The 16,608-nt window shown below is 39.2% G+C and overlaps 2 protein-coding genes across 3 annotated transcripts; one reads left to right on the plus strand and one right to left on the minus strand.

The window, feature by feature from the left end:
• The first annotated feature begins 916 nt into the window (after positions 1–916).
• Positions 917–5,345, plus strand: LOC137034281 (uncharacterized). Its single transcript, XM_067407050.1, has 11 exons — positions 917–925; positions 1,038–1,416; positions 1,505–1,707; positions 1,807–1,987; positions 2,101–2,195; positions 2,478–2,525; positions 2,638–3,016; positions 3,105–3,281; positions 4,220–4,489; positions 4,597–4,730; positions 4,888–5,345. Exons 1-9 carry the CDS (start codon positions 917–919, stop codon positions 4,321–4,323), a joined length of 1,575 nt encoding a protein of 524 aa, XP_067263151.1. The 3' UTR covers positions 4,324–4,489; positions 4,597–4,730; positions 4,888–5,345.
• Positions 5,346–6,414: 1,069 nt separating this feature from the next.
• Positions 6,415–16,563, minus strand: zcchc8 (zinc finger, CCHC domain containing 8). Of its 2 annotated transcripts, none has more exons than XM_067406371.1 (14): positions 16,374–16,563; positions 14,362–14,402; positions 14,188–14,262; positions 13,990–14,095; positions 13,827–13,904; positions 13,627–13,730; positions 13,461–13,526; positions 13,235–13,295; positions 13,016–13,143; positions 11,943–12,079; positions 11,616–11,725; positions 10,944–11,027; positions 10,724–10,838; positions 6,415–8,312 (listed from the first exon to the last, which is right to left on the minus strand). In XM_067406371.1, exons 1-14 carry the CDS (start codon positions 16,554–16,556, stop codon positions 7,474–7,476), a joined length of 2,127 nt encoding a protein of 708 aa, XP_067262472.1. In that variant the 5' UTR covers positions 16,557–16,563; the 3' UTR covers positions 6,415–7,473. The 2 variants fall into 2 exon arrangements, with proteins under 2 accessions (XP_067262472.1, XP_067262471.1); XM_067406370.1 differs by having other exon boundaries at positions 10,724–10,841.
• Positions 16,564–16,608: the final 45 nt, after the last annotated feature.

A 16,608-nucleotide genomic window follows, 5' to 3' on the forward strand; every position in this document is an offset into this window, starting at 1 on the left:
GAGAGGACGTCCCTCAAGCTACAGTCTGGGCGATATCAGACTGTAGAGAGGACGTCCCTCAAGCTACAGTCTGGGCGATATCAGACTGTAGAGAGGACGTCCCTCAAGCTACAGTCTGGGCGATACCAGACTGTAGAGAGGACGTCCCTCAAGCTACAGTCTGGGCGATATCAGACTGTAGAGAGGACGTCCCTCAAGCTACAGTCTGGGCGATATCAGACTGTAGAGAGGACGTCCCTCAAGCTACAGTCTGGGCGATATCAGACTGTAGAGAGGACGTTCCTCAAGCTACAGTCTGGGCGATATCAGACTGTAGAGAGGACGTTCCTCAAGCTACAGTCTGGGCGATATCAGACTGTAGAGGTGATGTTCCCCATGCGTCAGTCGGACCGACAGAGGACACTGTATCGCCTCAGTTAAATCAACTGGAGGATTATGAGATTATTGGTAGGTTAACTCATGACTCTGACATAACACAACACAGACAAACTTTTAATATAATATCTGTCTTTACTCATGTCAACTCCTCCTATTTTTCTCTTAACAGACATCAATTCATGCAGCTATGAAGTTGTCAGGAAGCTCGGTGAAGGAGGATTCGGAAGCGTTTATGCAGGAATTCGCTTGACAGATGGCCTTAAGGTACTTATTTTATTTGCAATATCTTTTTGATAAACTATTTTTGCCCTGTTTACACTTGTCTTATGTTCACTACTTGACCTCTCAGATCTGTTTGAATTATTAGACATGCTTAGAATTAAAATTAATGAAACTGATCATGTTTGTTCAAGGTTAATGAGTGAAATAATATGAACTCTGCACACTTATTAATTGTAAATAATTCTAACTCAAATCCATTTTTTGTTTTGCTCACCAGGTGGCGCTGAAATTCGCTGACAGTGTGGCTATAGGATGGATGGACATTGTACGTACTCTGTTTCTCTCAGTCAATTTGTCAATAGATAAACTGCTGTTGTCAGTAGTCCAGGACTGCATCCTTTCTCCATATAAGATCATAAGAATTGTCTTTCTTTTAGGAGGGCTATCCTGAACTTGTTCCACAGGAGATCGGTCTCCTAATTCTGGCCAATAATGGCCCCAAGGTTCCCCAAATCATCCAGCTCTTGGACTGGGCGGAGGAGCCTGAACAATACGTTATGGTTCTAGAGCGGCCTCCACACTGTGAGAACTTGATTGAATTTCTAGACCGTCACGAAGGCACCATCACAGAGGACATAGCATCAGTTATCATAAAGCAGGCAACACTGGCAGCTCAGACATGCTGCCAACGGGGAGTGCTGCACCGCGACATCAAATTAGAAAACCTGCTAATTAACCCCGACAGCCTGGACGTCAAACTAATTGACTTTGGGTGTGGCGAAATCCTGACTGATGCAGGATACACGTCCTTTGCTGGTATGTATATCTCTCAAATCCATAAGGTAGGTCTCAAGATTTGGTGATGAGTTGGGGGCCGTTAACAGGATTAATCTCTTTCTTCCAGGAACAAAAGAGTACTGCCCCCCAGAATTTGAGATAAACGGAGAGTATCACGGGGAACCAGCGACAGTTTGGTCCCTCGGGATACTCATGTTTGCTCTGCTGTGCGGGAAGTTTCCGAAGTCAGAAGACTTGGATGAGTTCGATGAAAACACCTGGACCAAAGATGGCTTGTCACAAGGTGAGATCTTCATTTTAAGAACACTTGTAATTCTAATTCATACTAAATAGAGCAAAGTAATAAAAAATAGTTGTGTGGGTAATGCAGTAATATTTCGATCTTTCAGCTTAGACTCTTAATCATAGAGAGTGGGTGTGAAGTTTAAGGTAATAATTGGACTTCTCTTATCGTTCTTCACAGAATGCTGTGAATTACTTTGCTCTCTCCTGCAAAGAAGCCCAGAGAAGCGGCTTGAATTGGACAACATCTGTCTCCATAACTGGTTTCAGTACTTTAATCAGCAGTCTGAGGTTAAGGAGATTATCAGTAAGTTTACGGTCACAACTCCAACATAAGACAAACACACGTTTGATACAATAACTGCCTTTACTCAGGCAAAGCAGTTTTCATGTCAACTCATCTTGTTTTCCTTTTAACAGACATCAATTCATGCAGCTATGAAATTGGAGGGAAGCTCGGTGAAGGAGGCTTCGGAAGCGTTTATGCAGGGATTCGCTTGACAGATGGCCATGAGGTATCACTTATTTTACTTACAATATTTGTTTATCAAAGTGTTCTTGCCCTGTCTTATACTCGAATCACTCTCTTCTTTTCAAGCATTCTTAGTGTATCTTATGTTCACTACTTGACCTCTCAGATCTGTTTGAATTATTAGACATGCTTGACATGCTTAGAATTTAAATTAATGAAACTGATCATGTTTGTTCAAGGTTAATGAGTGAAATAATATGAACTCTGCACACTTATTAATTGTAAAAAATTCTAACTCAAATCCATTTTTTGTTTTGCTCACCAGGTGGCGCTGAAATTCGCTGACAGTGTGGCTATAGGATGGATGGACATTGTACGTACTCTGTTTCTCTCAGTCAATTTGTCAATAGATAAACTGCTGTTGTCAGTAGTTTAGGACTGCATCCTTTCTCCATATAAGATCATAAGAATTGTCTTTCTTTTAGGAGGGCTATCCTGAACTCGTTCCACAGGAGATCGGTCTGCTAATTCTGGCCAACAATGGCCCCAAGGTTCCCCAAATCATCCAGCTCTTGGACTGGGCGGAGGAGCCTGAACAATACGTTATGGTTCTAGAGCGGCCTCCACACTGTGAGAACTTGATTGAATTTCTAGACCGTCACGAAGGCACCATCACAGAGGACATAGCATCAGTTATCATAAAGCAGGCAACACTGGCAGCTCAGACATGCTGCCAACGGGGAGTGCTGCACCGCGACATCAAATTAGAAAACCTGCTAATTAACCCCGACAGCCTGGACGTCAAACTAATTGAATTTGGGTCTGGCGAAATCCTGACTGATGCAGGATACACGTTCTTTGCTGGTATGTATATCCCTCAAATCCATAAGGTAGGTCTCAAGATTTGGTGATGAGTTGGGGGCCGTTAACAGGATTAATCTCTTTCTTCCAGGAACAAAAGAGTACTGCCCCCCAGAATTTGAGATAAACGGAGAGTATCACGGGGAACCAGCGACAGTTTGGTCCCTCGGGATACTCATGTTTGCTCTGCTGTGCGGGAAGTTTCCGGAGTCAGAAGACTTGGATGAGCTCGATGAAAACACCTGGACCAAAGATGGCTTGTCACAAGGTGAGATCTTCATTTTAAGGGTGTTTTCACACCTATGGATCGCTTGTTTTGTTCCGAAACAGGGACTAAATTTGTTACAATGTTGCATTTTCTTCTTGGTTCGGTTCGCTTTCACATGGCAACACTTCAAAGCGTACCAAAATGCATTCAGGCAAGTCACATGCGAGTACAACTGTCCTCTTATTGGTCAGAGTTTTCGCTGCGTCATCCATCAAGATAATGATTCACAAGCTAGCTCCATGAGCTTATTGTGGCTTTATTTGTAACTGTCGAGACACACACAAACACTTTATAAATGTAGCCGTCTCTCCCGCAGTTAATTCATATTTGCTGCGGCAAATTCAAATCCGCGCTCTTTCTCTCTCTCTCCATCTCTGGATTTCCCAGCGCTGTCTAGTAGGCGACCTGTTGTCCGTGTGTCTGTCGAGAGAGACCATTTGAATTTTATAATGAAGCAGAGCGGGAATTGAGACTTCGTCGGGACAGCATTCTCGCACGGAGAAGTGTAATTACACACCAGAGGCGATCGTTGGCTTTCAGATATTGTAAATAATGTGCTCACTCACAGAATCAGACATTACTGATTTTTATATCATATTTTCCGTTATGAAAATGATATAATTTGGTTCGTTGATCCGTTAACTGGGTCGATTGCTTTCACATCTCAAGCGAACCGCTCCAGAGTTCGTTTGAAAGCGTACCGAGACCACCTCTTCAAGCAGGTCTCGGTACGCTTGTTTGGTCCGCTTTTGGCGCGCACCCGAGTGCGATGGCTGCTTTCCCACCTGCCCAAACGAACCACACCAAAGGGGCAAACGAACTCTGGTACGATTCAACCAAACTAAATGAGGCAGGTGTGAAAGCACCCTAAGAACACTTGTAATTCTAATTCATACACAACAGAACAAAGTAATAATCTCTCCTGTCTTTCTGCACAGAATGCTGTGAACTACTTTGCTCTCTCCTGCAAACCGACCCAGAGCAGCGCATTGAATTGAAAAATGTCAGTGCTCACAACTGGTTTAAGTACTTTATTTATTAGCAAGCAAAAATCAGCACCCAAGGACCGGACGGGCCGCTCCAGCGCCAGAACTCCCTGTCTCCACATACCAGTGTGCAGCCTGCATTGATGTACAAGTTCTATCCAGACAGTCACAACCTACAGATGCCCGAGAACAACCTCTGGAACAAAGATACCTTATCCCAAGGTAAGATCTTCATTTCCACAAAGATTACATGTAATCATGTATCATACAAAAGTGAACAAAGTACCAAAAGATGTAGTTTAAGGTGTCTCTCCCATCTGTCTCCACAGAATACTGCCATTTCATTGGCTTCTGTCCCCATACACCAGTGCACACCCTGCATTGATGTACGGGTACTATCCAAGCAGACACAACCTGTACATGCCCAAGAAGACCCTCTGGAACAAAGATAGCTTGTCACAAGGTGAGACTTTTATAACAGCAATCAAGTTTCTTTGTAATTCTCATTCTTTATTGAGCCAAGTGGCTCTATTAACATGCCACAATTTGACTCTCCATTAAAAAAAGCAGATGTAAAGTTTAAATTAATAATCAGACATCTGCTTCATCTTCCTGCACAGAATGCTGAGATTTCATCTTCCTTTGAAAAGGTGACCCAAAGCAGTGGCTTCAGCTGGACAAGACCGTTCCCGGTTACTGAATGTGATGTGTAGCCAAAGTATGGTGTCCTATACTCTTAATTTGTGTGCTGCATTTCACCCATTCAAGTGCACACACACAGCGGTGAGTACTGAACACACACACCCGGAGCACTGACCTTCGGGTTAGAAATTCAACTCTCTAACCATTAGGCCACAACTGCCCCAACTGGTTTAAGGTACGACATTTTAAAGACTTTGATTCAGATTGAAGTTCAAGTTGTCTAGTCAAATCTGTAGGACTGTAATTGTGTTGTATTTAGAAAGTAAACCTGCTTTTTGTTTTTGTTTCAGGTCACAGATGTGGAGAATACCTAATGGAAATCATGATGGCCTGTCCAGAGGGTCCTGTCACAGCTGCCCGTTCCTTGCATCCCCGAACCCCCAATCTACACCCCCCCCCCCCCCCCAACCACCACCAAAAAAATAAAAATTAAGATAAAATAAACAATAAGCAAGCTATAAAATGACCATTTCCATAACAACAGCATCATTTGTATTAAAAAAAAAAAAAAATTTTGGCCCTTTAAGGCCCTGATACACACACAGCAAAGTGACCTACCTAGCCATGGATTATCCAGCTTACCATGGTAACTTGCCAATACTGACAAGTTAAAGCTTTGGTGATGTTAGTAGGGTCGCACGGTATACCCATACTAGGATAGTATCGCGATACTAAAGCTTCAAAATACTGCTGACGCCACTGTTCGTTTAAAGACTAAATCTGTGTTTTTGAACAATTCAACAAGTCAATGATTCAATGAGCCATTCAAAAAAACAGTCGACTGCTTCGTCCCTGAATGAATCAGCCGTTTTGAATGAATCGTTTGAATGAATGATTCAGTGACGGCGGTTTTAATTTTCCATTTAAAAGTAGGCCTATTATTTAATTTTCTTTCCACCAACATTTATTCTGTCTATTTTGCAAATTGCGATTATGAATTACCACAATATTTCAGCTGGTATAATATCATAAAATGCATTTATGGTTTCGCGACAACCCTAGATGTTAGCAGCGAAAACTCTGTACGCGCATGTCACACATGCGCATTTAATTTTTTTTGCAGTAATTAGTTTATCCACAAGGTGGCAACCGTGCCCTGGGGTCGTCAATTTACAAGGTATTCAAAGTAAAACCTGCATAAACAGAACAGACCAGAACACATGCAAGCTACAGTGACAGTGGAGGCCTACATAGATGAGATTGTCTGAAGAGGTTAGAAAGTACCCTTATTTGTACAAATCTAGTATGAAAGAATACAGATATTTACATGGCATGTCACTCGTGGCGAGAGATTACTCAAAACAGCACATGCATCGAACGCCTGTATATGCGTACAAGTGAAATGAAGTATACATTGTAAGGTTGTGTGTTCGACTGTGCACGTACGCATAAAAAATAGAAGTATACCCAGAGCTTTAGACCTAGCACTCGGTACACTTTAAATCAGACACAGAGGTAAAATAGTGCGGTAAGATTTTATTTGACTGAATTACAAAGACAGAAAGAGAGAGAGAGATGTACGATTGTGCACTTGAATTACGTCAGTGCAGCATCTCAACTAACTAAAGATGAAGCTGTTAGTGTAAGAATTAGGCTGCTTCAAAAACAGAGATGTTACCACATCGCTGCTGAGAAATATGATGTAGTTAATTAGTAGCAAAGTCGCGGGGAAGCATTGATAATCTGTGCTCATATCTGTCCGCGCAGTGTTCCCGTGTGTGCGTGTGTGAGAGTGTGTTTTTTTCAATGAAAGAAGCGTATTAATACAGAGCGGTGATAAAACTGACCTACCAGTGCATTACATGGTTTGAACACACCTTGCAACCAATCGGAATCGAGTGTTCCGAAAGCAGGGGTGGCTAACGTCGGTCTTGGAGAGCCACAGTCCTGCAGAGTTTTGCTCCAACCCTGATAAAAACACCTGCCTCTTGCCTGTCTAGTATCCCTTCAGACCTTGACTAGCTTGTTCAGGTGTTTGATTTGGGTTGGAGCAAAATTCTGGCAAAACTTTGCCACACCACTAATATAAAGAAAAATAAAATAGATTGTAGAACAGGCAAAGAATTGCATTAAAAAACCTGTAAAAATTAAAGTGCAATGATTTAATTTTACTACCAAGTTCAAGTTAAAAACTTTTAATCGAGTGAGAATTCTTAAGAAATTTAAGCTGAAAAGATATTCACAATAAATTACACAGGTAATCTATGGCGGGCATACAAATGAGCATGCCAAGAGATGTAGCAATAACAACTGAAATTACAGAGAACTGAACAGGAAAAATAACAATTAAAAAAACTGCGCACAGATCAAGTACCCACAATCAGTTAATATTCAGGTACAAATCAAATGTAACCTTTTTGTTTTTAAAAAAAAAAAAAAATTCACACGATAGCAGTAAAAAGATCCAAAGCACCAAAGTAAAACTACATACAAAAGGACTGTAATAAGAGGGAAAAAACAATGCTTATTGTCCACAGGTGAGCAGTAAAAACAGACGACTTCGATTATTTCTTATTTTTTGCCTGATTTCTTGGAGAGCCTTTTAGTAAATCTCGAATCTTGAGGTAAACCCCCGTTGCTTCTGCAACCTCTGTAAACTCAGGAGTGTCCTCGAAAGGAATTATTCCCGCAGCAAATCTGCTACGGTGTGGGACGAAAGCGACTTTATTTATGACAGGCTCCTCCGTGTCATCAGCCACTTGAGCGTTCGACTCTTGTGTGCTTATCTGCAGAGAGGCTGAAGTTCCATTCGTTGCATCATGATTACTGTTTTCCTCGTAAATTTCATCCAGGACGATAATATCACTCAAGTCGATCGTGTTTTCATTAATCGAATGTTTTTCCTGTCCTTCACAGGTTGTTTTTTCTATAGTCTTATCCTCACAGTTAGTTACTGGATCAGCAGGTGAAGATGGTGTGCTCTTGATTTCATATGTATGACTCGAGTCCTCCATCTTTTCTCCTTCTTCCTCAGTGTCAAGCCTAAGCGAAGTGACGACACTGGGGGAACTTGGGACGGGGGTCTCAGAAGCTCCAGCTTCAGAATCACTGTTGGTTGTAGTATCTGCCTTCTCAAGGGCAGCCCAAAGAAGCCTTTGCTGCTCCTCTAGTTCCTCCAGAGACAGCCCATCTTCTGACTCCTCCCCCTCCGTCATCCCCCTCACTTGGGTGGATGGAGAATAACTTGTAGGTGGAGTTGCTGGTGGAGTTCCCTTAGGGACTGGGGGTGTGGTTGGAGGCGTTCCCAGCGGTAAAGGCGGAGGAACGCTCATGGACGAAGTACCAGGAGGGAGTGGTGGGTGGAACTGGAAACCATCAGGTCTCATTTGAGGCGCGTCATGATCTGTAGAAGGACGAAACCTAAATCGTCATGATTTTCTTACACGATAATAAGGTATTCAGGACAAAACTATAGACCCTGACACATTTAAAACGTGCCATCAGAGAAGTGCTAATGAAACGTCACTGTTATGGTCAATGATTTCTGCCCTACAAAATCATTGGCAGAAATGGTGACATTTCATTAGCACTTCTCTGTTGGCTTGTTCGTCCCAAATGACACACTAAACTGGATTGACAATTATCGATTTCTCATATTTAATGGATCTTCCTTTTATGGAAGCTTGATTCTGCCATGAAATAAAAAAAATAAAAAGGTAATTGCGACTTCTCTCACAATTCTGACAATTTCCCTGCAATTGCGAGTTTATATCTTACAATTCTGACTTTTTTTCCTTAGAAGTAAGAGATATAAAGTCATAATTGTGAGTTATAAAGTCATAATTGTGAGTTATAAAGTCAGAATTGCATGATATAAACTCACAATTGTGAGAAAAAGTCAGAATTGCTTTATAACTCACACTTCTGACTTTTTCCCCCTCACAATTCTTTCTCAGAATTTTGACATATAAACTAGCAATTGTGAGTTATAATGTCCAATTGTGAAGTTTTATATCTCACAATTCTGACTTAACTTGCAATTGCATGTTATAGTCAGGATTGCGAGATATACACTCAGATTTCTAAGAAAAAAAGTCAGAATTGTGAGTTCATATCATGCAATTCTGATTTTATAGCTTGCAACTGTGTTTATATCTCACAATTTTGAGGAAAAATGTCAGAATTGCATGATAAAAACTCACAATTGTGAGAAAGTCAGAATTGCGTCTTTATATCTTCTGACTCTATAACTCGTAATTGCGAGTTTAAAAATCTCTAAATAATTAGCGTCGCACACCTGTAGGTGATAGATAGGTGCGTAGGAAAGAAGACTGGTATAGTCAAAATATGAAAAAACAAAAAATTAAATCCCGCACACTATCAACTTTGCAAAACAATCAAAAAGACACTTTATTAGCAACGTTTCGATCGTAAGATCTTCATCAGAGTTTTAAAATCTCGAAATTCAGATGAGGCAAACTCTGGATCAACATGCACATTCCAAATATTGCTATATATCCTAATTATTGTTAACATGTATTCATTACTTCAATTAGCTCATTGTTTCTACCTTAAATTAAATTAATTTGCTAACAGTGACTGTAAATTAAATTGCCTAAATTATTTATATTGTTAGCTAACTGTGTGCTTATATTTTTATTTCTGAAATTACATAATTTGGACAGTGTCAACACTGATAACAGACTACTCTTAACTGTAGTGCTGACATGCACTCCCTGTAAAACTGCTTTGAAACGATATGTATTGTGAAAAGTGGTATACAAATAAATGTGAACAAATTCTGAGAGAAAAAAAAAAGTCAGAATTGTGAGATAAAGAGTCAGAATTACCTTTTTTATTTTTATTTTTTATTCAGTGGCGGAAACAAGCTTCCATATCATTTTGATGAACCGAATTTCTATTGAATCAATGTTTTTTGTTCCGTTGATGTGTGAACTTCTCAAAATATTATTTATAGCTTGCCTACCATCCAATAATTGCAATAAGCTTTGTGCTTTGTTACTTCTGATATGAAACAAAATCTGTTCTTTTAAAGTCTGTCTTTTTATAACTAAATTCAAACAACTAATATTGTTTTGACGCTCTTTAATAAAAGGGTGACAGATCGCTGTAGCTCCTCAGTTCAATCGAAGGGGCAGCTTGGAGCGCACATAAACCGATCATCTCTTCCACTTTACTACTTGTTACAGCACGAAATAAACATGAATGAACATCATAAGGTATGTTGAAAGATACAGTACAGTTAACTGAAATGTATCATGTCTCATGTAATCACTCAATCAGTGTTTGTACTGTGGAAAGACGTCAATAAAACAGCTTGTAAACAATATATTACCTCAGGAAAACCATTCAATGTCCATAAACGCATTTCATATTCCTTATATTTTTATGGTGTATGTTCACACTAAGCAAGTTTGGTTTGATTAAAACGAACTGTGGTTCGTTTGCTCTGTTCATAAGTGCGGTTCATAAGCGTGAACTCTGCCATCAAACATAATTGTATTATAGAAAAGTTAATATAGAACTGCCTTATGTGCAATTTATATGATTAAATGAGATATACAACTTAATTTCCACTTGAGTGTTGATTATCAAATAAATGAGATGAGTGATTTTATCTAAACTATTTTTGTGTTTCTGTAAAAAAAAAAATAAAAAAATAATAATTTTACTATATGTAACACATTTAAAGTAAATTTTACTTTTACAGCAAAGATGCCATGTCAAGTATGCATTCCAGAACAATCTGTGCTCATAAATCCTACAGAGTCTAGGAAAGTCAAAGCCGTGTACCTGACTCTATCTCCATATCCGACGCCTGGTGTGTTTGCTCTGAATTAGATCTCCATTTCTTTGTCTTCTGGGGTGTTGATTCAGACTCATGACGCCTCTTACTGCAGCTGGTGGCCTGCTGGGCACATATGAGGTTATTAATTCCTTAGGAAATATCAATAAAGGCAATAAAATAGAAATACACACACATATACAAAAATATATTGAAAAGGGTTTTTACCGGAAAGGTACTGCTTAAAAAAGCAGCAAAATTTTGCTTCCATTGCTGAGGTTGCATTGGAATGGAACCGAATGACCTGTAATCCTGTATATTGAGGGAGAAATAAAACAAGGTTTTGTTGGATTTCTACAGAACAGGAGACTTGATAGAGAGAAAACAGCATTTTTTTCAGATGGAGCAGCATTTACTACCGATCACAGAACTGTGCCCCATTTGGGACAAGTGCTGACTGCGTTTCTGAACACTGAGTCAATGCGTATTGGATGGTCCAGCTAAAAATACATTTTTAATGCTATTTGTGTATATAAAATAAATTGAATGGACAGGTCATGTCAGATGTTGTTGGTGATTTGAAATATGATATTTGAATGAAAGTGTGGCAAGCAGTTTTTAGGATTTCAGGATTTCCCCATTCAAGTAGATAGGACTTGGTCCTCAATGCCTTAAGTAGGAGGCATTGCAATGCAAATATGGCCGCAGAATGAACACACTTTCCTTTTTTTTGACCAAGTTGAGAACATTTAGACTTCTATGCTTGGGTGAAGTGGGTAGTTGCAAAGCACATTATGTGAATTAAATATTATGTGCGTTTGTCAATACTTAAAATTTAAGTGGTGGAAGCACAACCATGTTTTTGTTTGTTTTGTGTCCAATTAGAGTATGTACACTTACATCTCTTACGCTGGGCGGTATAGAAACATTGAAGCCAGGAAAGTCAACCAGCTTGGAGACATCATAAGAGATCTTTTGGCTGGGGTTATTTTCATCTCCATCATTTGATCCTTGCAAAGAAAAGTTAACAAATCAATGGCAGTATAGTTCTACTTAAAACACACTATCCTTCCTTAGTCACAATTCAGAAAGGCAAAGCCCTTGCTCCTGTGGTCAGCTCAACTCAAGTAAAAAAAACCTTAAAATATCCACACAATTATGGGGTTTCTTAACCTAGGAAATTTGTTGCTAACACTGGCCATAATAAGATACCAAACTCACTCTTACCATCATAGAGCATCAGGCCTGAGTTTTCCATTTCTGCCTCTTTTAACCAGCCAGGCGGGTAACCGAGCTCCCTCATGCGATAGATGAATGGAGGAAGGGTGTTTGTGGTAATCCCAAGAGCATCAAGGAGGTCTTGACTACACAAAGACAACATAAATTGCATATCATCTGAGTTGGCTTCCAGAAAAATGACATTTATATTTGGGGGAAAAAAATATGGGTGGAAAGACAGAATGCATTTATGTTATCGGTATAGGAGTCAATTATAGGGTTGCCAAAAGTACCAACTTGGTGAAACTTTACAAATATGACGATACCAGTATTTCCCCCTAGCATTTTGAGCGGATTCTTAAACACCTCTGATTGGCCACTCGCTCATCAGATTTGTCTATGATTGGATACAATGATCAACGCTTCAAAAACATGCTGTAAATAGACATCTTTGCTCTTCGAGCGCTTACACAGATACACACGGGGGTTTGAAATCCCTAATATATCCGCTGATAGACGCCTGCTTTCAAATGCTCCCATGTGTATCTCGGTGAAGAGCGTCAAAGATGTCCATTTACAACATGTCTTTGAAGCATTGATCATTGTAGCCAATCACAGACATATCTGTTGAGCGAGTGAAGACAGTGGCCAATCAGAGGTGTTTAAGAATCCGCTCAACAGATACGAGCCTGTATAGTTCACACTTCCACTTCTTTTCTGGCTCAAACATATATGGCTGAATTAAACCAACATTTCCACTTGCCATTGTGTAGCGTTTGCTACAGTTGACAGAGCGGATCAAGCAGTCCGAGCAGGTGTGACTGAGTGGAGGCAGGGACTAATTTGCATATTCATGAGCCTGTGTATACTAAATGAAGACAGTTACATTCAAGCTATTTTAAGGCATGAATATATTATTTTCACAGGAAAAAAAAAGATTTAAAAGATTTAATTTTCCTAAAATGATTGACTGCAAGGAGAGGAAGACTTGCCTTATTTGAAAACTAAAAAAATTGTAAAAACAGAAAAAGGAAGAAAAAAAAAAAAAAGAAAAAAAACTAACACTTCATAAGATGGCTGACCTCATTATTCCCGGCTTGTATTTTGCAAATCGCTCCTCAACTTCTTCTGCATGGTAGCGCTGGTTGCTCTGATTGCTGTTCTGTGAAAACTCCTTTCTTTTTTCATTGATACGAGCCATATCTTTGGGCTTAAACAGTAAATAAAAATATGGATGTAAATGTAATGAATGTAAATATGAAAATAGCACAGATATATTGTCAGTAATGAAAGAGAAAGACCTCCGGACAGTCTCGCAGTTGATGGCCCTCAGAGCAGCAGTTAAAACAGCACGGTTTAGGTCTGGAAAGATAACAAACACACTTCAATTCCTCAACCAGAAAAAAGCAAATCAGACACAAAAATACAGATAACAATCTAAAACAATACTGATTTGCACAGCATCAGTCTTGCAATCCCATAAAAATGTCAATATCCAAAAGCTGTGATTGAAAACTCTTGCCATACCTTTTCTCCTTTATCTGCACCTCTTGGCCCTCGAGGGCAATGATCTGGCCAAAGACCTGCTGGTATCTTTGCAAAAAATCATTCAGGATGTACACAGACGTGTAAAATAGAGTAAAAGCATTATCTAAATTACAAAAAGCACAGCAAGTATTAACTTTTAGGATACTTGGGAACTTCCCATCCCTCAGTCAGCTGGGGGTTTTCATTCAGCAGCGGCTGGCCAAGTTTATCAACGCAGAAGTTGGCGAAGTATAAAACACTCCCTATTATCTACAAACCAAAAACAAGGCTGATTTGTAGTTGCTTCAGTAGTCTACTAAGTGAATATGAGTGATGTATGTGGTGTCACTGGTTTGTAGGACTCACACTGAAAGCATTTTTTATATGTTTAGAGTCACTGGTTGACTTCGCTTTATAGCTCTCCTCCATGACGAAACTTGAAAGCTACAAACAAGGAAAAAACAGAATTAATGCTCTCTGATGGAGACTATTGTATTAAATTCCTTGTCCAGTGATATTAGAGATGTACATGTGGGTTGACATGAAGAGCAGAGCCTTCTTTATCATTGTTACACTCATGTAGGCGTTTCTGGACAAGACCGTAGATGAAGTCTTCAATTTCTTTCCGACACTGCCTAAACACACACACAAAGAGCATCTCTCAACAAAACTACCATTTTGAAAAAAATGAAACATTAAATTCAAAGATGATGCAGAAAGTACCTACTTGGAAATGATGCTGTTTCCATAATTAACCTGACAAAGTGGCCCATCGGTTTTGGAATCTGCTATTTTTATACCTCTGGAATAAAAATGAGCATTGAATCAATAAATCAATAACTGCAAATATCCAGTTTAACTGTGTATTGAAATAGAGTGCAAATAATTATTATTCACTCACGTAGGACGACTTAATATGGTCAACTTTCTCTTCAGTTCCTCATGTGGATCATCGTTAAGGTACAAAATTCAACACTCAATATAAAGACAGACAACAAGCAGTGAAAAAAGATCAAAACAAAGATAGCAGATAGTATTGGTACAAAATAGTATCAGCATATTATCAGTCAGTATTAGCATTTTTTTAAGTTAGTTTATTCACTCCAGTGAACCATTTTTCTGTCTTGAAATTTCTGTCATTTATTACTCACCCTCATGTCGTTCCACACCCGTAAGACATTCCTTCATCTTAGGAACACAAATGAAGATCTTTTTAATGAAATCTGAGAGTTTTCTGTCCCTCCATTGATGCAATTACCACTTTCAAGCCTCAGAAAGGTAATAAAGACATCATTAAAGTATTCCATGTGACTCCTGTTGTTTAAAGGGTTAGTTCACCCAAAAATGAAAATAGTGTCACTTATTACTCACCCTCATGTCGTTCCACACCTGTAAAACCTTCGTTCATCTTCAGAACACAAATTATATATATTTATTTATAGATATTTTTGTTGAAATCCGATGACTACGTGAGGCCTGCATAGCCAGCAATGACATTTCCTCGCTCAAGATCCATTAATGTACTAAAAACATATTTAAATCAGTTCATGTGAGTACAGTGGATCAATATTAATATTATAAAGCGACCAGAATATTTTCAAAACACTGCTTCATGAAGCTTCAGAGCATAATGAATCAGCGTGTCGAATCAGCTGTTCGGAGCGCCAAAGTCACGTGATTTCAACAGTTTGGCGGTTTGACGCACGATCCGAATCATGATTCGACACAAAAGATTCATAACACTCCGAAGCTTCCTGAAGCAGTGTTTTGAAATCGGCCATCACTAAATAAGTCGTTATTTTGGTTTTTTTTGGCGCACCAAAAATATTCTGGTCGCTCTATAATATTAATATTGAACCACTGTACTCACATGAACTGATTTAAATATGTTTTTAGTACATTAATGGATCTTGACAGAGGAAATGTCATTGCTGGCTATGCAGGCCTCACTGAGCCATCAGATTTCATCAAAAATATCTTAATTTGTGTTCCGAAGATTAACGAAGGTCTTACGGATGTGGAACGGCATGAGGGCGAGTAATAAATGACAGAATTCTCTTTTTTGGGTGAACTAACCCTTTAACCTCAATTTTATGAAAAAATGCAAGTGCTTTGTTTGCGGGGAAAAAAAACCCAATTAACCACTTTATTTACAAAATATTAATCTCCAACACGCTACAACGTCTGCTCTCGCATCAACATAACACGTATGCATTGTGGTGCTCTAATGAACAAGTGCTGGAGATCAATATTTTGTAAATAAAGTGGTAAATCATGTTTTTTTTTGCATTGCTTCATAAAATTGAGGTTAATCCACTGGAGTCACATGGGTTACTTTAATGATGTCTTTACTACCTTTCTGGGGCTTGAAAGTGGTAGTTGCATCAATGGAGAGACAGAACGCTCTCAGATTAGATTAAAAAGATCTTCATTTGTGTTCTGAAGATGAATGAAAGTCTTACAGGTTTGTAACGATGACAAAATTCTAATTTTTGGGTGAACTAATCCTTTAATTCTTGACTGAAGTCCTATATTACAGAAAAAGTTACTAAACATGCCTGATGTCACTTGCAGAATGGGAAATGGTAGATTTAGGAGTTTTAGTGTGCTTTTTCTAAGAATTAAAAAAAAAAAAAAATCAAAATAGCATAATTATAATATCGATTATCGGCCATAACAAAATAAAAATCTGCTAACTTAATCATGCTTTCATCGTAACTGATCTAACGTTACACAAATGTCAACATTTTCCCACTCTACATTCCCTTTTAAAAGGCTGTGTCTGATAAACACAATCAGAAGTACATTAATAGATACAGCTATATTTAGTATTGCAACTAAATTAAACAAGCGAGTCAGATATATTTCAGCAGAAATTAAAGAGAAAGCCAGCGCGCTCACTGGATGAAGGATATTCTCTGCGTTCAGACGCTCTATTGTTTCCTCGCACACTTCTAATGTCTGCCGAAGCTCCCGGAGTCGATCTGAACTCTCACCCTCCTCTTCATCACCTTCATCTGTCAGACGATTGTGCGCTGGCGCTTTCTCCTCGAATTGGTCGAACAATTCTGAATCTCCAAAATCCACCGCAGCCATGTTTGATGACCACAATACGCGTCCGGTTCGAAGGGCAAATCCTACAACTCTC

The sequence above is a fragment of the Chanodichthys erythropterus genome, chromosome 13 (genome assembly GCF_024489055.1).
Source record: "Chanodichthys erythropterus isolate Z2021 chromosome 13, ASM2448905v1, whole genome shotgun sequence".
In the NCBI taxonomy this organism is placed as follows: domain Eukaryota; kingdom Metazoa; phylum Chordata; class Actinopteri; order Cypriniformes; family Xenocyprididae; genus Chanodichthys; species Chanodichthys erythropterus.

Bases quoted from the DNA above. Each gene is read 5' to 3' on its own strand.
- LOC137034281 (XM_067407050.1), top strand. The intron at 2,526-2,637 runs GTACGTACTCTG...TCTTTCTTTTAG, and splicing joins CTATAGGATGGATGGACATT to GAGGGCTATCCTGAACTCGT. The intron at 3,282-4,219 runs GTGAGATCTTCA...CTTTCTGCACAG, and splicing joins CAAAGATGGCTTGTCACAAG to AATGCTGTGAACTACTTTGC.
- zcchc8 (XM_067406370.1), bottom strand. From the start codon at position 16,556: ATGGCTGCGGTGGATTTTGGAGATTCAGAATTGTTCGACCAATTCGAG. The intron at 13,527-13,626 runs GTATCCTAAAAG...TTTTTTGCAAAG, and splicing joins GAGGGATGGGAAGTTCCCAA to ATACCAGCAGGTCTTTGGCC. The intron at 11,726-11,942 runs GTAAGAGTGAGT...TTTCTTTGCAAG, and splicing joins AGGCCTGATGCTCTATGATG to GATCAAATGATGGAGATGAA.